We start from the raw sequence: 18,886 nt of genomic DNA, 5'->3' as shown, positions 1-18,886 counted from the left end.
AAATGTATATGTGTGTGAGTGTGTGTGTGTGTGTGTGTGTATGTGTGTGTGTGTAAGAGAATTCCCTGTTTTGCTGAAGACTTGGTTTGTGAGCTGGGAGTGTAAGTGGGGGAGAGAGCCTATGGTCAGTACTTGGAAAAGCCCTGGCTTCTTTCACTCTCTTCTCTGAGCCAGCCTGCCTCCCTCCCTTCCTCTCTGCCCTCTCTCCTCCTCCCTTGCTATAAAGCCCAGGCTGGTCTCCAACTCTCCATCCTCCTCCCTCTGCCCCCTTGGGGCTGAAATCACAATCTTGCTTCCCAGGACCCCTGGCAGCAATCTAAACCTTTCTGCTTCTCAGGAGGGTTTTCACCTCCCTCAGATGAGGGTCTTTCCCTGACAGCGGCAGGAGTTACTCTTCCACCTAGCCGAGTAGTCTCCCCTATCTCCAGGGAGGTGTATCCTCCCCCCACAGCAGACCCCTCCCCATACTCCCCACTCACTCCTGGCCAGGCCCAGCATGCTATCCCTCCTGTGCTGCTCCCGAAGCTTGGTGATGTACATGCAGCAATCCAAGAAGGCCGTCACACAGGCCTTGCCCTGTAAGATGAATTCTGTCCGTCTCTGGCAGCTGAACTTCATGGGGTTCTCTCTCATCCCGTGCTCACAACACTTCCGGAGAAGTTTGTCCTTGTACTGACCAGCTGTGGGAGGCCCAGATCCCTAGTCAGCCTCTAGCTTCATCCAGGGTGTCCCCCAAGCAGGAGAGCCCCTAGGCAGACTCCAGGTAGAACTGGGCAAGGAGGGCTGCCTTCTTCTCTCTTGGGATTTGTTGGGGGACCCTGTTGCTAAGGTTGCAGTCCACCATGTCCAGATAGCTCTAAGGGGCTCGGTGCTATATGGAAGGACTCCCTTTCTCAGCGGGGGCCTCCTGCTCGCTGCCTGACTTACCTGGAAAGTGCTGCTAAGCACGGATGCCTGACCTTATTTGGAACATGACCTTTGGCATAGTTACTGCAATAAAACTGCCCCCAGGTTTTCTCTATATGATAATTAGGCATTGCCCATAGTCCGATGATAGGAACCCCCCACCACATGTAAATAAAGCATACTATGAGCACCTATCAGCTGAGGCTTTGGCTGCTGCCTCCACACTATATTTTCCCTAACCCCCACTGAATAAACGGAGCTGTATCACTGAATCTGCCTCCCCGGAAAAGCTTTTTCGTGGTGCTCACTGGCCATCCTGAACCCATTCGCTTCTGCTCCCTTTGTTCTCGTGGGTTGGTGGCCAATGGCCCACGAGGGGAGGGAGAGACCCACAGGGATTCTAAAAGGCCAGGCTGGGGGTGGGTGATGGGGGCACAGGAAGGTTCCTAACCTTTATCCATCCTCTTTTCCATCAGCTGCACTGAGCGTCGGCGGCGGGCAGCTGGCTTGGCGCACTCGAGATCTGAAGGGACAGGTAGAACAGGAAGGAGATAGGTGAGGTCTGGGTATGATTGTACCCATTTTGCAGAAATTGAGGTGCTAAGAGCAGTGATGGGGCCTAGTGAGAGGGCTCGGTGGGTAAAGGTGATTGCCCCAAAGACTGAAGACCTGAGTTCAATCCCTGGGACCCACATGGTAGAAGGAGAGAGAAAACTCCTGCAAATTATCCTCTGACCTCCACATGTGTCCTATGGTACATGTGCTCCTCCCCATAACAAATAAAATAATAAATAAATGTGGGCTGGAGAGATGGCTCAGGGGTTAAGGGGACTAGCTGCTCTTGCAGAAGACTCAGGTTCAGTTCCCAGAACCCTAACAAGCATCTGTAACTCCAGTTGCAGGGTATCTGATGCCCTCTTCTGTTCTCTGGAGGTATTACACACAAGGTGCACTTACATACATGCAGGCAAACACTCATGCACATAAAATAAAAATAAATAAAAAATGTAAAAGCAAATAAAAAATGAATAAATTATAAGTAAATAAATACATAAATACATAAACAAAATCTTTTTTTCTTAAAGAAAAAGGATCGATGGGCTGGTGCCCTGATGGCGGGACTGAGACTGGGTCTCCTGATTGCATGGTCCTCCTGTACACAGGTGTTTAGGATGGAGGTGTGCTGGTCCTGGTCTCAGTCCCTGGCCCTCTTCTCACCTCCTCTCTGGGCAGTCTGCAGGCCTTGGCTTGTCTTGAAGGCCAGGCCTGCGTCAGTGAACACGCCAGCGTAGTCCTGCCCACTGCCTGGGGTGCAGCCGATGTCTGCCTTCTCCACCACATCCCAGATCTTTGAGGGGTGATGGAGAGAGGCCAGGTCAGCAGAGCCTCATCCAACCCCTAAGAAGCCCACCTAAGCTGCTTCCACCTCACACCCAGCCCTTCCTTGCCAGCCACACCTGCCCAGCCTCACGTATCCAGCACACCCCCATCCCCCAATGCTGCTCCCAGCCCAGTAGTGTCTACCTTGCTCTGAGTGAGCTTGTTCTTTTTGTTCAGCACAAACACGCCCTTGTCCACAGCCACCAGCCCCACTCGGGCCCCATGGTCCCCCTCTATCCTGAGGGTCATTTGCTGCCCAGGTGCCAGCTGCCGGTTGTTCCTCTGGTCGCCCTTCACCACCAGCTGGGGGTGGGGGTGGGATGAGTCAGTCACAATAGGACCAGAGAGAGTGGGAGAGGGAGGCAAAGAGGAGTGTGGTGGGGGAGTGAGGGAAGTGGAGGGAGGGAGGGAAGAGGAGGAGAGAGAGACAGAGAAGAGGAAAGAGAGATGAGGAAGAGAGGAGAAAAGAGAGGGAGAGAGGAGAAAGAGAAGAGGGGAAGAGAGAGACAGAGATAGACAGACAGACAGACAGCACCAGGCATACTCACCGTGCCCACACATGAGTCCTTGACATCCACCCACACAGAGTCGGCCACCACCTCTCTCTGACCACTGGCTCCAACCAGTGTGTAGTAAGCCACCAGGCGGAAAGAAGGAATGAAATCTGGGGTGATGGACAGGGGCAGGACCACTAGGTCTTGGCCAGGCTCCCGGACCTGGCGCCCCACCTTCAACAGTTTCCCCTTGTTCATGACCTGGAGGGAGGACAGGCTGGCATAAAGACCAGGGTGGGGCCAGGTGGGATGGACTAGGTAGGGCTGGGGCTGGGGAGAAGTCTTGGAGCTGGGAAGGGGGTCCTGGAGCTGAGAGGGGGTCCCAGGGCTGGGAAGGGGGTCCTGGGACTGGGAAGGTGGTTCTAGAGCTGGGAAGAGGGTCCTAGGGCTGGGAAAGAAGTCCCAGGGCTGAGACAGTTACAGGGATTGGGGAGGGGTCCTGGGACTGAGCTGGAATCCTGAGGTTAGGGAGGGGTCCCGGGGCTGAGGATTCCTGAGGTCGGGAAGGGGTCCCAAGGCTGGGGAGGGGTGCCGTGGGTGCTGGACAGTTAGGCTGCAGGGGATGAGATTCCTGGCGTCCATGTACCAGGTAGGTGTAGTAGCGGATTTTGGCCTCCTGGCCTGGGTCCGTACGCAGGTGGAAGTTGACATTGAGAGTATCCCCTGGCTTGAGCTCCACCCGAGACACAGAGAGGTGCAGGTAGTTGTTGGAATTGTGCATGGTGCTGTAGGGCTGTGCCTGCATGGTCTTGGTGGCCTGCCGGGCATCTGGGATGCCCTCCTTCTTGGTGTGTACCTGGGTGGGGAAAGAAAGAGGCACTGGTTCCCCAGAGATACCCACGTCCTATGCCCTGAGACCTGGGACTCCATGCCCATTCACAGGGTCTGTGATGCTTAATATTAACTGTCAACTTGACAGGATCTCAGATCACCTTTGGGCCCATCCTGCATGTGGGTGGCGCCATTCCCTGGACTACATTAAAAAGGAGAAAGTGAGCAGAGCACCAGCATCCATTTCTATTTCCTGACTGCAGATGTGACATGACCAGCTGCCTCACGCTCCTGACACCATGCCTTCCCCACCATGATGGACTGTGCCCTCAGACCATGAGCGGGAATAAACCCTTCCTTCCTTAATTGACTTCTGTCAGGTATTTTTTAGTTTTTTAAAATTTATTTATTTATATTTCATGTGTCTGAGTGTTTTCCCTGAGTGTATGTAAGTGCACCCATGTATGCAATGCCCATGGCGGCCAGAAGAGGGTGTCAGATCCCCTGGAACTGGAGTTATGGATGGATGTTAGCCATCTTGTGGCTGCTAAAAACTGATTCATAAGAGCAGCCATTGTTCTTAACTGCAGACACAGCCCTCCAGCCCCTTTTGTCAGGTATTTTGTTACCAGAGTAACTAAAATGGGACCTTTAGTGAACTGCATTATGAAAGTCATGCTCCTGTGTACCCATTCCTGGTGGGGGATACCCCCTCCTGGCTCTGGACACCTGCTCTCCTGGCTCTCAGCACACCCTCCTGGCTCTGGACACCCTCTCCTGGCTTTGGGCACCCATTCCTCATCCTGTGCACCAGCACCCTGAGCTCCCTCAGACTCACTGTGATGGTCAGAGGCTTGCGGTTGTTGGGCGTGTTGATGCTCAACTTGGCCACGCCATCTTCTTGGGTGAGAGCCTGGACTTCGGAGCCCTGGGTGATTACCGGCACATGGCGGGCTGGGGAGCCATCAGGGTTAGTCACTAACACCTGTGGAGGTGGGCAGGTGGAGGAGGGTCAGGAGGTGTGTGATCAGGGTCACTGAAGGCAGAAGTAGGGACCGGGTCTCACCATGAGGTCAAAGGGCATGGCTGGCTTGAAGAACTTGGGCGTCTTGGTGAAGTGGATCTGGTATGGGGAGGTGACAATTGGGATCCCACTGTGCTCTGCCTCCACCATGTCGCTGCCTGAGCAGAAGGACGGTGACCATGAGGGCTGGCTCTCCTGCAGCCCCACAGGGCAGGCCTCCTCTCTCAGTCCGGGTCTCTCCGGTCAGAGTAGCCTCACCTGAGTGCAGGATGACTGTAACCGACACGTATAGCGACTTCCCCACCAGGGCGTCGGCGCTGGACGGCTGTACTCCGTCCAGCAGCACCTGCCGGCTTAGCACTGCCTCCCCGAAGCCGTCCTCTATCTGTGGAGGAGCAGGAGTGGGGCTCAAGGGGCGGGGCTTATAAGGGGCGGACTCTGGGAGGGGAGGGGCTCAGAGAAAAGAGGTGCTCAGACAGGGGCGGGACTTAGAAAGGGAAAGGGCTCAGACAGGGAAGGGGTTAGACAGGGGAGGGGCTCAGGTAGGATAGGGGTTCAGGCAGAAGAGGGGCTCAGAGAGGGGGGACTCAGAGAAGTGGGGGGTTGGATAGGGGAGAGGCTCAGGAGGGAGGGGCGGAGCTTGTAAGGGGAGGGGCTCGGAGGAGGGCGGGGCCCTGAGGGTGCCGCTCCGGAGGCGTGGCCTGCTGTGGGGTACCCTCCAGACCTCCCAGCCCCGATCTGTACCACCACACGGCTGAGTGAGTGAGCCAGAGAGATCTTCTGCTCCCCGTCCTCCACCCCGAAGATGACGAAGGCTGTCCCTTCCACGTTCTTCCCATATAAGAACCTGCGAGGCAAGGAGACTATGACTTTCTGGAAGGTTCCACATCCTGTGGCTGAACACCCAACACTGTCCCTGCCCCATCTCTGGTGTCTCACGCCCCAGACCCTCACCTGGCGGTGATGGAAACTTCCAGGCCCTTGGGGTCATCGATGTAATAGAATTTCTCTCTGGGCTCCACCAGGACCTCAAAACTGGGCAGCACTGGAGTGGGGTGGGGAGATGGCATTGCTGGGCTGTTGGCGGGGCACCATGGCCCTGTCCCCTAGCGTCCCCTGTCCACTTACCGTACTCCTTCACCTCGAACTCAGTGGTGAACACCTGCTGCGGTGAGTGTTCGTAGAAAGCGCGAATCTTCCACTGCCCCATGCTGGGGAGAAGGTTAGGATGTGGCCAGGCCTCCAGCACCCCCTCTCCACCCACCTCTCCCGTGGGACAGGGGAGCCCCACAGCCCAGCTCCTGGAGTCCCAGACATACTTGACCAGTTCTGGAATATTCCAAGACAAAGGCACGATGCCATTCTGGTTGTGGGAAGACTGCCTGTCTCTCTTAATGGAGACACCATCCGGGGTCTGTATGGAGTCAGAAAGACTAAAGGCAGCTCTTAGACCCCAGACTTAGCGTTACCCATTCCCTGCGCTCCTGTCCACCTCATTTACCATGTCTACAGAAACAGTGGTTAAGAACAGACCTAGAAATTAAAAAAACAAAACAAAACAAAAAACCAGACCTAGACCAGTCAAGCAAGCCTAGGTTCAAATGCCTGCTGTGCCTCTCTGTGCTGCAGGTACACGTTTAAATAAAGGGCATTGCTTGGCATGGTGACACACAGTTTTAAAAAAAACATTTTATTTTTAAGTGTATGAGTGTATGGCCTGCATATATTTAAGTGCACCCATGTAGTACAATGCCCATGCAGGTCAGAAAAGGGCCTTGGATCCCCTGGAATTGGAGTTGTAGATGGTTGTCAGCTGCCATGTGGGTGCTGGGAACTGAACCTGGGTCCCCTGCAAGAGCAGCCAGTGCTTTTAACCTCTGAGCCATCTCTCCAGCCCCTAGTGGCACACGCTTTTAATCCCAGCACTTTGGAGGTAGGGATAGGCAGATCTCTGGTCTACATGGCAAGTTCCAGGCCAGCTGGAGCTACAGGGAGACCTGGTACCAAAAAACCCAAATTAACTGGGGTTGGAGAGATGGCTCAGTGGTTCAGAGCACTGGCTGGCTGCTCCTGCAGAGGACCTAGGTCCAGTTCCCAGCACCTACATGGCAGCTAACAACTATCCGTAACTCCAGTTCGGGTTATCCAACACCCTCCTCTGACCTCAGCATTACACGACATGGGTATACTTACACACATGCAGGTAATACACTCATACACATAAAATGAAAATAATTAATAAAATTTTGTCTTTTTTTTTTTTTTTTTTTTGAGACAGGGTCTCCCTGTCCCTGCTAGCCTGGAGTTTACTATGTGACTAGGCTGGCCTGAAATCGCTTGTCTCTACCTTCCAAGTGCTGGGATTAAAGGTGTACACTACCACACCTGGCAATAAGATGTTGTTTTGTTTTGTTTTGTTTTTGGTCTTTTTGAGACAGGGTCTCCCTGTAGCCCCAGCTGTCCTGGAACTCACTATGTAGACCAGGCTGGCCTTGAACTCACAGAGATCCCCCTGCCTCTGCCTCCTGAGTGCTGGGATTAAAGGCGTGTGCCACCATGCCCTGCTAATATATGTTTTAAAACCCCAATAACAACAATAAAGACCTCCCTAGCTCGGGACATACAGCAAGAGCCTGGGCATTCAGAGGACAAGGGGCATATGTGTGTATGACTTTATAGGGTGCCAAGCATGGCTTCCAGCTGAGACTTGGAGAAAGGTGAGCTGTGTATTTGGAGGAAAAAGGGGTTTTCTGAAAGGAGAGCTCAGCTGTGCAAAGGCCCTAGGGCAGGACAGAGCCTGAGGAGACCCCTGTGGCTGGAGCAGAAGGAACTGGTGCAGAGAGAGAGGAGGGAGGCAGGAAGGGGATGGGACAGGACCAGCTGGGCTGCAGGGAGAACTTGGGCTTTGACCCCAAAGGAGATGGGAGCCACAGAGGGTTGTGGGCAGAGGAGGAAGGAAGTCTCAGTCAGATGTTCATCAGGAGCCCTCTGGCTAGCCTAGGGTTATCTGGAACAGGAGTCCTTGGTTGTTGACCCTCTTATGAGTCTCCCCAGGTCTGTGCTGTCTCTGACAGCATGGGTGACTGTGTAACCCTTTGCCAGTCGGTCTCAGTTCCTGGATACCTCAATGGTGATGATCACTGTCTGGCCCACGGGCAGCAGCTTGTGGTCAACGGTGAAGATCCGGTAGAGGACTGGAAGGTGTGGTTGAGAAACAGAGCGCGGTGAGAGCTCTGACCCGGTGAGAGCCCTCCTCCTCCCCAAGCTTGGGTGCCCCCCCCAGCCTCCCGAAGTACTCACCTGTGGAGCCTGGGGTATAGATGGTCTTGTCTGTCTGGATGAAGAGGTACCCACTTTGCAGGCTCACCAGCACGGCTTTCTCCACCTGCGCTTCCCCGAAGTTGGCCACCAGTGTCACGAACTTGCTGCGTTTCTCTGAACGAAACTCCTTGCTGGCTGGGATCTAAGAGTGGGGGTGGTGGAGGGGGTGTCAGCCTTCCATGCCCCTGTGCCTCCACTCAGTCCTCAGGAGTTTGTCAGGTTTGGGGAGGGAAGGGGTGCTGTGAGGACAAGTCAGGAGTCAGAGAGGGGAGCCAAAAAGGGCCACTCCCAGAGGGATGGGCCTGGGAGAGGAGGGTACCACGGAAGGGAGGCCTTGAGGGACTCAAAAGGGCTAGGGCTCAGAAGGGGAGACTGGGAGGGAGGAGCAGACTCAGAGGTGGAGGACTCAGAGGGGAGACTGGAGGGGGAACTCAGGGAGGAGGAGACTCATGGGAAGGCAGGGGGAGATTCAGATGGGAGGAGATTCATAGGGGAGGAGACTGGGGGGAGACTGGTGGGAGGACTCAGGGGGAAGACTCAGAAAGGGGAGGTGCAGGAGAAGGAGGGGGGCACTGGGGGGTGAAACTGAGGCGAGAGGAAGACTCAGGAGAGAGGAGACTGGGTGAGGGGTAGATTCTGGGAGGGGGAAGATACAGAGGGGAGAAACTCTGCAGGGGGTGGTAGCTTTTAACCCCAGCATTCAGGAGGCAGAGGCAGGTGGAGCTCAGTGAGATCCAGGCCAGCCTGGTCTACATAGTGAGTTCCAGGCCAGGTGGGGTTACAGGGAGACCCTGTCTCAAAAACAAATAAACAAACATACAAACAAACAACCCAACAAAACACCAAGAAAGGGTGGAGATGGGGATGGTGTGGGGGAAGGGATGGAGACTCGGGGTAGACTCTTGGGGGACAAGACTTCAAGGGGGAGACATTGAGGGGGTACACTGGGGAAGGAAGAGAGTGGGGACTTGGAGGGGAACCAGGGAGGGGGAGACTCAGAGGTGAGGAGATGGGGGGACTCAGGGGAGGGCTCAGAAGTGGCTGCTGAAGGAGGCTGCCCAGAGAAGTAGGGCTGGGGGAATGGGCTATGGCTGTCCCCAGGTGCTGGGGTCATCCAGGCTATGGGTATCCTCTGACCATCCCCTGCCCACACCCACCTTAATGTTGACGGTGCCCAGGTGTCCAGTGGCACTGGTCAGCATGGTCTTCTCACTGGTCAGCACCTGCTTTTTGGTGAAGTCGTGCACAATGACAGTGACCGGGATGTCACTCTTTGCCTCATGGGCCTCCAACACAATGGTCTCCTCATTTTCCAGTCGCAGAACGTTGGGGGTGATCATGGAGTACCTGGGCAAGGGGTGCAGGAGCTCAGATGTTACTGGGGGGAGACTCTGCCCTTGGGCCCCTCAGTGCCTGGCTGCCTTCTGCTCACAGGCACCTGGCCCAGTATCCGATCCTGGAGGGCCTCCAGTTTGGGTTGGACACCAGTCAGCAGACTCAGGGTCCACCTTCCTCCCTGTGCCACATCACCTCCTTTTCCACACCAGGAAGAACTCTACCATGACCTACATTCCCTCAGCCACCCAGACCTGCTCCCCACCTCCCAATATTGGGAATGGAGTCCAGGATCTTTGCACATGCTAAGCAAGCACTCTACCACTGCACTGTCCCTAGTCCAGTTTTCGTTTTTTTTTTTTTTTTTTTCAATGTAGCACATCTCACTAAGGTGCCCAGGCTAGCCTTGAACTCACTCTGTAGCCAAGGCTGGTTGAAATGTGCAATCCTCCTGCCTTAGCCTCCAGAGTGGCTGGGGTGACAGGCCTGCATCACCAGGCCCAACCTAAGCTTAGCTTTTAAAAGCTTGCACAGCTAGGGGCTGCAGAGCCCTCTGACCCCCAAAGTCCTCAAAAGCCAAATCCACCTTTGCCTAAACCCACTTCAAAGGAAGCCCTAAACCAGGACATCCCGTAAACATCTCCAAATACACAAACATGAAGATCATCAGACACCCAAATTACATACATCCAAGCTCACAAGCATCTAGACCCTATATCTTAGAACAAATTATAGGGAATTCCAAACCTACAAATAACCCTTCAGCTCCCCAATTTCATTCAACAACTTAGCCTACCCCCCTGAGCTCTTCAAACATTCTAAATCTTACATTATTATTATTATTATTATTAATCCCAACTCGCTATGGCTGGCTTCCAACTCGCTATGTAGCCAAGGCTGACCTTGAACTTGTGATCCTCCTGCCTCTACCTCCTAAGTCCTGGGATGGCAGGTGTGTGCCACCACACCAGGTTTACAAGTCCAAATCTTGAGGTGTCTAAACTGCCCCAGTCATGAAATGATGAAAAATGAGACACCCTAAATTTACAAACCCCAATTCTATAAATAGGCACCTCAGTGCTACAATATCTGAGTTCTGTGAACTCTAGACCTGTAAACATTGTGACAAACAGGCAGCCCAAATTCTTTGGTGAGCGTGTGTGTGTGTGTGTGTGTGTGTGTGTGTGTGTGTGTGTGTAGAGGCCAGAAGAGGATGTTCCATGTCCTGCTCTGCACACTCTGCCTTATCCCCTGGAGACAGGGTTTCTCACTGAACCTGGAGCCACGCTAGCAGCCAGCAAGCCCCAACCATCATCCTATCTCCACCCCCCACAGCACTGCCCTGGCCTTTTACATGAGTGTTTGGAATTCGAACTCGGGTCCTCATGCTTATACTGAAGTACTGGCTCATCTCCCTAGCCCCCCAACTGAAATTCTTAACACCCCAATATGGGAACCCCCCCGAAAGCCACAGCCACCCCAGTGTGATTGTCTAAGAGGCAGCACCAGAAGGTGACTACTCACGTGGGGTCCCCCAGGACCAGGGGGAGGCTGGCCAGGAGCAGCAGGAACAGCCGAGAACCTGACTTAGGTCCCATAATGAAAGACAGTGGAGGGACAGAGGGACAGGGTGGACAGGAGTGAGTGGGGCTGTGGTCAGGGCCTCTTATGTAGTTCCTGCCTCCTCCTCCTCCTCCCCCTCTCCTGCCCCCTCCCCCCTTCCTCCCTGCCTCCCTCCCCTCCTCCCTCCCTCCTCCCTGTGTTCTGGGGCTGCCCCAGATTTCTCAATATTGTTTCCTAAGCTTTTCACAAGCCTTGGGCCAACATGTCTTGGGGTGAGTAACCTGGGGCACATTTCCTGAGCCAGGAACCACCTGCTGGCTTTAGCCTCTCAGGGGGTTGAGACTAGATGCTGAGCAGGACTGTGCCTTCCAGGCACTGCACAGTGAGGTACAGTGACTTCTAGTGTGAGATCCTGCCCAGACCCACAAAACTTCTGCTCTGATCTTCTTTTCCTTAGTCCCTGGTCCCTCCCTTCCCTGCCTCCCTCCTTCCCTCTACCCTCCCCCCTTCCTCCCTCCCTTCCTTTTTCTCTCCTCCCTCCTTTTCTCTCTCATTCATCATCTCCTCTTTCTTTCAACAGCTGTGTATCTTGCTAAGCAGCCTAGTATGGTCCTGAATGCCTGTCTTCAATCAATCCTCCTGCCTCAGCCTCTCCAGTTGCTGGGCCCACTACACCCAGCTCATGCATTTATAAACTAAACCTTTTCTATGAGGAGGAGGAAGAGGAGGAGGAAGAGGAGAAAGAGGAAGAAAATGAGGAGGAGGAGATGGAGGAAGAGGAGAGGGGAAGGAGAAAGAGGAGGAGGAAGAAGAGAAGGAAATGATGGAGGAGATGGAGGAGGAGGAGATGGAGGAGGAGGAAGAAAATGAGAAGGAAGAGGACAAAGAGGAGGCGGAGATGATGAAGGAGATAGAGGAGATGGAGGAAGAGGAGGAGAGAGCATCAGAGCTCAGTACTGACATTCTCAGCTCTGTGGTGAGCTTTCTCCAGTGGGAAGGAAGAATTCTGTTTCCTAGTGAATGGGAAAAGCTCCTTGGACGTGGGGACAGTTCTGCAGGGCTTTGCAGGATGTCTAAGAGTGCTCACTACCCAAGTGTGTGTGTTTTCTAAGGAAAGGGACCTGGGCCTCATTCGCCCTCCCTTGTCAGGGTGCCTGAGTGACTATGGTGCTTTTAAAAAGTCACCAGGAGGGGCTGGAGAGATAGCTCAGCAGTTAAGAGCACTGACTGCTCTTGCAGAGGACCCAGGTTTGATTCCCAGCACCGCATGGTGGCTACAAACAGTCCTTAACTCCAGTTCCAGGGGAATCTGAAGCCCTCTTCTGACGTCCGTGGCATTGCAAGACACGGGTCAGCCTGGATTACATGATACTCATAAATAAATAAATAAAATAATAAAATAAGTAAATAAATAAATGTACTCATGGGTAGAGAACAAAAGGTTATTTGTGTCTCATCCTTGTTACCAACCCACGTTTTATAGCTATTAATAGCTGGGTATGGTGACAGAGGCAGGCAGATCTCTGTGAGTTAGTTAGCTAGTTCCAGGTCAGTTGGGGCTACAGAGAGACCCTGTCCCAAGTCCTGCCCCACCCCCCAAAGACTCTCTACTCAATTCCTGGCTTTCCTGGGTTGCGTGCTGCTTTTTTTTTGTATGTGAATATACTGCAAAGACATGGTGTCAGGTCGATGCACACACGGCTTCCTTGGTCTCACTGCCAGATGCCCCCTGGGCCTTGTTTGAAAGCTACCAACCTCTATGGATGGACAGAGATTTCCAGGGTCACAAATCAAGCTCTGTGCATGGTGGGAATCACTGAGAGCCTTCCTGGTTTGAGCTCTGTCACTAACTGTGATGTCTGGTAACCACTGGGTCTCAAGTTCTCCTGCAAAGGTCGCAGGGTTTGCCTGTAGGTACATTGTTATCTTCCAGGTCTTGCCAAACCACCCTCTGAATATTCCATGATTCACACACTGGCTAGTTTGCAATTTGCAGGAAAAAATTGCTAATTTCCTTCTGGTACTGGCCGAATTTCAGATTTCTATTTATTTATTTGTTTACTGAGAAAGTGTTCCCCTGTAGTCCCAGCTGGCCTTGAACTCTATGTAGACCAAACTGGTCTCAATCTCTCAGAATCCATCTGCCTCTGCCCTCTGCCTCTCTTGAGTGCTGGGATTAAAGGTATGCTCCACAACACCCAGTTTTCTTTTTGAGACAGAGTCTCATGGAGTCCAAGCTGGCCTCTAGTTTGTAAAGCAGCTGAGGATAACTTTGAACTCCTGATCCTCCTGCCTCCACTTCCTGAGTGCTGGGATGAGAACTCACGGTGTGCCAACCACACCTAGTTTATATGGTCCTGGGAATGGACCCAGGGCCTCCTGCATGCTAGACTAGGGCTCTACCTACTGAGCTAAAAGCACTTTACCCACTGTTTTACAAGCATTCTACCAACTAAGCTATACGCACTCTACTGAGCCCCAGCCTTTTTATTTTATTTTTATTTTTTGTAGCTGGTTTGGAATTACAGATCTTCCTGCCTCAGCCTCCAGGAACACCATGCCCACTTGACTTTGGGAAGTTTGTGACAGCTTCAAGGGTGATCACTGTCTCTGTCATTTGCTCTTCCCTAACCCCACCCCCAACATTGTCCTCTGAGCACTGGACAGGAATAGCTATGGGGGACAGTGTGAACTAAGGCAGTGACACCCAATCCAAGAACAGGTGATTTCTGAAACCACCACTGAAGGGACTAAGGGGCAGTTTGCTCCTATTTCCTGTAAACCACACCTCTCCCCTGGCTGGTCAGGATCCAGAGAGCCTCTGGGAGTTCAAACAAACCTGGCTTGTTTGGGGGTTGTATTGCAAAACACTTTCAGTGAGGGGGGGAGGGGACTACAGGCCCCTGTGCTCGATGTCTCCAAGCTTTGGAAACTGGACCCCTAGTACTCCAGTCCCTCCTGTTACTTCCTGTTTCTCTCTCTCTGCCCCATGAGGCACTGAATATCCTGGTTTTGTTCTACTTAAAGAAATTACCATTGCATTTGTGTGTGTGTGTGTGTGTGCACATGTGCTCACGTGTGTGTGCACCACTGCAAGTCATGGCTCTTAGGTGGAGATTAGAGGACAACTTGTGGAGTCAGTTCTCTCCTTCTACCAGGTCCCAGGGATCAAACTCAGGTCATCAGGCTTGGCAGCAAGCCCCTTTACCCACTGAGCCATCTTGCTGGCGCTTTTAAAATTTTTAATTTTTTTATTTAAATTTTTTTGATTGATTTACTTTTATTTTTTGCCCTTTTGGGACAGGGTCTCCCTGTAGCCCCAGTTGACCTGGAACTCATTATGTAAACTAGGCTGGCCTAGATCTTACAGAGATCCACCTGCCTCTGCCTCCTTGAGTGCAGAGATTAAAGGAATGCGCCACCATGCCCTGCAGAGTTTAAAATCAGTATTTAATTTGCTTTTACTTCTTGTGCATGTGTGCCTGATGTGAGTGGACAGGAGTGACCATGGGCAAGCGGAGGTCACAGGACAACTGTGGAGTCGGCTCTCTCTTGTCACCATGTGGGTGCTGGGACTCGAACTCAGGTTATTAGGCTTGGTGGCAAGCCCCTGTAGCCACTGAACCTTCTTGCCTGCCCCTCTGGTTTCCTTTTAGTCAGAAGCATTGATGCTTTATGGTTTACCAGCTACAGCTTCTTTTTGGCTGCAAGGTTTGGTCCATCCTTTGTGGAGCCTCCATTTGGCAACCTGAGCAATGGGTGGGAGGCGGAACACAGGTCTGAATTTCTCAGAGAAGTGAGCTACACATATACAGGTGCCCTGGGGCTGAGAGGGAAAGAGCAATCCTCAACTTGAAGATTAACCCTCATGCCCATTTCTGGGCTGGCTGGGAGTCTGGGCCTTCCCAGTCTAGACCCTGCCCTGAGCTCTTAGAAGTGACCAGACCACAGGATACATGCTGGGAGCGATGCCAGGACTGGACCAGGGCCAACTGTGAAGGAGAAAGGGGATGGGTGGAGAGGGGGAATTCTTCAACTGTGACTCTCCCTTGAGGGATGAGAACTGGAGTCCAGGACTTGGGGAGGAGGGTGGGGTGCTGAGCCAGCAGTACAGGAGTTGTGGAGGGGATTTTCAGCGTGGGGGACACTGGGCCCAGCATTCCAGCCTCAGGGAAGGGGAGAGCAAAACTCTAGGGTTGACAGTTCATAAGATCTGTGCGAAGTTCTCAGCTGAAAAAGAGTTACACCACATACACAGAGGAACAAAAACGAAAACAAAAACTTGCCATCCCAGCACTCAGGAAGAAGCTGAGGAGGAAGGTTGTCATGAGTTTGAGGTCAGCCATGGGCCACACAGTGAGACATGGGGAGATGGTTCAGTGGGTAAAGTGCTTGCTGCAATGGTAGAGAGGATCTGAGTTTGGGTACTAGCACTCACATGAAAAGCTGGGTGGGTTTGGTGGCTGTCTGTAATCCCAGTACCCAGGGGTTTTCTGGGCAGACAAGCTGGCTGGTTATATTACCCACATGGGTGAGCGCAGAGTTCAGGGAAGAGGACTCAGTAAACAGAGAAACAAAATGGATTGGGCACAGTGGCACTTGCCTTTAACCCCTGCAGTCGGGAGGCAGATCTCTGTGAGCTCAAGGCCAGCCTGGGCTACAGGGAGAGCCTATCTCAAAAATAAAACCAAACAAAAAACAGTGGAGAAGAATCAAGGAAGACATTCAACATCAACTTTAGGGGTACACACACACACACATACATACACACACATGAATGTATAGACAGACACAGACACACACACCAACGGATACCCATGCACACACATACGCATATGTGCATGCATACGTGACACATATACATACATGTATACATGTACACAAACACACAGAAGTAGACTGGTGCCTAGTGTTGCCTGCCATCCCTCTCAGGAGGAAGCGGAGGTGTTGCTATGAGTTTGAGGTCAGCTTGAGCTTTAGAGTGAGACTTTGTCTCAAAACTCCAAACAAGCCAGGTATGGTGGAGCATGTCTTTAATCCCAACACTCAGGAGGCAGAGGCAGGTGGATCTCTTTGAGTTCAAGGCCAGCCTGGTCTACATAGCAAGTTCCAGGCCAGCTGGGGCTACAGGGAGACCGTGTCTCAAAAAGACCAAAAACAAAACAAAACAAAACAAAACAAGTCAGTCGTGGTGGCACAGGTCTATCATCCCAGCATTCCAGAAAGTGGAGGCAGGAGGATCAGGAGGATCAGGAGTTGAAGGTCATCCTCAACTACACAGAGAGGTTGAGGCAAAGCCTGGGCTACAGGAGACCCTGCAAACAAACAGAGGAACAAACAAACAAATACATAGTAAATAAATAAATGCTCTTGATGCACACTTTTAATCCCAGCTCTTAGGTGGCAGAGGCAGGTGGATCTCTGAGATCGAGGCAAGTCTGGTCTACAGAGTGAGTTCCAGGCCAACTGGGGATACAGGGAGTCCCTGGAGGGGGGACCATATCTGTACTGAACACACGACATCTTCCCTCCCTCTCTAGTAAGCCAGGGAACTGCACTGTACAGTGACCGTGCCCCAGCACACATGTGCCAGCTATCTGGAGTTACCTAGTCTTTGGAGGGCAATTGAAAATTCTATGCACATTGCATCATTGACCTCTAACAGAACTTCTGTGAATTCCTGTATCTGCATTATCCACAGGGTCCTAGACCAAACGTTCCCTGAGGAAGGAGCCTGGATTTAGGATTTATCTGAAATTCAGTAGAAGTCCTGCACCCCTAACTGGGGTTCAGGGAGAGAATGAAAGGTGATTTCTGGGTGGTGGGTCCCCCAACTTCTCACCTGCCTGAGTGTGATGTCCCCTAGTGCATCCCATCCCACCCTTTCCTCCACAGTGGCACCTCCAGGCTCAAAAGCCCCAAAGTCCCCGTTTCCTGTCCCCTCACTTCCAGGATGGGCACCTGTCGCATAGCTTTCTGGAATTCTCTCCAGCACCCGGGCTCAGCAGCCCTTTCTCCCACCTAGTAAGTCATTAACTCTCAGGTGGCCTTGACTGGCCATACTGTCAACATGGCCTGGGCCTGAGTGGTACACAGAGTAGCCGGTGGAGACTCCAGTCCTGGAGGACACAGAGGGCTGGGATCCGGGCTTGGCTCCTCTGGGCAGCCCCAGTCTTACTGTGTTACTTCATGCTGGGGCCCTACAGTCTCTAGTCTGGGGAGACAGTGCAGGGGCCTCTGGCATGTAGAAGGTTCATTCAGGTTCCCTGTCTCTATCTCCGCACCATCCTAGCACCCACATGGCAGCTAACAATTGCTCTTAATTCCACCTCCAGGGGATCCAATGCCCTTTTCTGGGCTCTGTGGGCATTTCACACACATGGTACACATACATATATGCATCCATCTTTCTCTTTCTTAATTTTATGTTTTTTTGAGACAGGGTCTCCCTGTAGCCCCAGCTGGCCTGGAACTCTATGTAGACCAGGTTGGTTTAGAGCCCACAGAGATCTGCCTGCCTCTGTCTCCTGAGGGTTGGGATGAAAGGCGTGTGCCACCTCACCCGGCCGTATTATTTTCTAATCATGTGTGTTGCTGTGTATGTGCACACACACTGGTGGCAATGAAGCCCCTTGGAGCTAGAGTTACAGGTGGTTGTGAGCTGCCTTACTTGGGTGTTGGGAACCAAACCAGGTCACCTGGAAGAGCAGCACATGCTCTTAACTGCTGCGCTCTCTCCAGCCCTTCTCCCTCTTCCCTTTTCCTTGTCTCATCCTTTATTCTCCTCCGCCTGTCCTTCCTTTCCCCTCACCCATTCCTTTTCTTTGACAGTCTCAGAGTAGAACCCAGGCTGTTTTCAAACTCACAGTCGGTCCCTGCCTGCACCTCCTGAGTGCTGGGAGGATAGGTCTGAACCCGCCTGACTTCCCTGCTTTTTGCAGTTTCTAGGGTTTGCCTGCATTCCTTGGCTCCTGGCCCTTCCTGGAATCCCAGCAACCTCAGCTCATCTCCTCTGGCCCTGACTGTCCCTCCTTCCACTTAAATGACCCACTAAGCTCTCCCCCAATCCCTACTCCTTGCAAGATCTTTCCTTAACCCTATCCTCAAAGTCCCTTTTGTCACATCAGGGAATACATTCCCAATTCTTGAGAATTAGGGTGCGCCTATCTTTGGAGTGGGCAGGTCATGACTCTATCTACTGTGGCATGTACAACTGCACTGGGCCCTGACTTTCTCAATCCTACCAAGGCTCCCATGGGCCCTAGCGCAAAGCCTCCCAAGTCTGATTCTGCCTGCTACTGCCCCAGCCAGCTCCTCCTTCAAGAACTTTCCCCACTTCCCTCTTCAGCCAGCTGGGCTATTTATTCATCTGGGCTCATTTCCATATTCCGGAAGCTTCCCCCAGCCCTGCTCCTTATTCCTGTCCTCCCCCAACCCTGCCCCACCAAGATTCTCAGAGCTCCACCAGGAGTTCCCAGGTACCTTCATGGGATGGTAGAGAAAGGAGCTGACTCTAAGGGGGGAGGGACTCCAGTCAGTGGTCCTGGCACACTCCACATAGGTCCAGGAGGCCAGGCCAAGGCCGTGTGTGACCCTACAGCCATGACCATCCACTTCCACAGAGCTAGAGCCAGGTAGCTCAGGCAGACCCTACACTCCTGATCCCCTTGCCTCCACCTCCTGAGTGCTGGAATGAGGGGTGCTCATCTGTGTAGCTGTCATTTGGGGGTGGGGATGAATCCAGGGCCTTGTGCATGCTAGGTGAGCTCTGCCCACTAAGCTACAGCCTGTGTGAGCACAGGCCACAGCTTTTCAGAGGCAGTTCTCTCCTTCCACATCATGAGGCAGGCAGGGCCTGCTCCAGGCTGGCTGGCTCATGAGCCTGCAGGTGATTCTCCTGACTCCACCTCTACCTGCGGTGGGAGGGCTGGGATTACAGTTGGGGACATCAAAGGGTCTGAGTAAGGTCATCGGCCTCGAGTGCTTTTCCCACTGAGCCTTTGAAAAAACTTTTTATTTATTTTTATGGGTA

The 18,886-nt window shown here is 52.7% G+C and overlaps 1 protein-coding gene across 1 annotated transcript in view; it reads right to left on the bottom strand.

Moving 5' to 3' along the window:
- C3 (complement C3) overlaps nt 1-10,940 on the bottom strand; it is a 33,678-nt gene extending 22,738 nt beyond the window's left edge. The window contains exons 1-17 of the mRNA XM_008836899.3: nt 10,816-10,940; nt 9,114-9,303; nt 7,936-8,098; nt 7,759-7,829; nt 5,955-6,049; nt 5,764-5,846; nt 5,590-5,680; nt 5,380-5,482; nt 4,894-5,020; nt 4,678-4,793; nt 4,450-4,596; nt 3,427-3,636; nt 2,835-3,041; nt 2,431-2,589; nt 2,125-2,254; nt 1,358-1,429; nt 480-680 (exon numbers count right to left, since the gene is read on the bottom strand). Of these exons, the coding sequence (XP_008835121.1) occupies nt 480-680; nt 1,358-1,429; nt 2,125-2,254; nt 2,431-2,589; nt 2,835-3,041; nt 3,427-3,636; nt 4,450-4,596; nt 4,678-4,793; nt 4,894-5,020; nt 5,380-5,482; nt 5,590-5,680; nt 5,764-5,846; nt 5,955-6,049; nt 7,759-7,829; nt 7,936-8,098; nt 9,114-9,303; nt 10,816-10,889 (2,239 nt within the window). The 5' untranslated portion in view covers nt 10,890-10,940. The remainder of the gene's footprint in view (nt 1-479; nt 681-1,357; nt 1,430-2,124; nt 2,255-2,430; nt 2,590-2,834; nt 3,042-3,426; nt 3,637-4,449; nt 4,597-4,677; nt 4,794-4,893; nt 5,021-5,379; nt 5,483-5,589; nt 5,681-5,763; nt 5,847-5,954; nt 6,050-7,758; nt 7,830-7,935; nt 8,099-9,113; nt 9,304-10,815) is intronic.
- Nucleotides 10,941-18,886: the final 7,946 nt, after the last annotated feature.

The sequence above is a fragment of the Nannospalax galili genome, unplaced genomic scaffold (genome assembly GCF_000622305.1).
Source record: "Nannospalax galili isolate Female #2095 unplaced genomic scaffold, S.galili_v1.0 scaffold77, whole genome shotgun sequence".
Lineage (NCBI taxonomy): Eukaryota > Metazoa > Chordata > Mammalia > Rodentia > Spalacidae > Nannospalax > Nannospalax galili.
The sequence above is the reverse complement of the archived record's forward strand: the minus strand, read 5'-3'. Positions and strand labels throughout refer to the sequence as shown.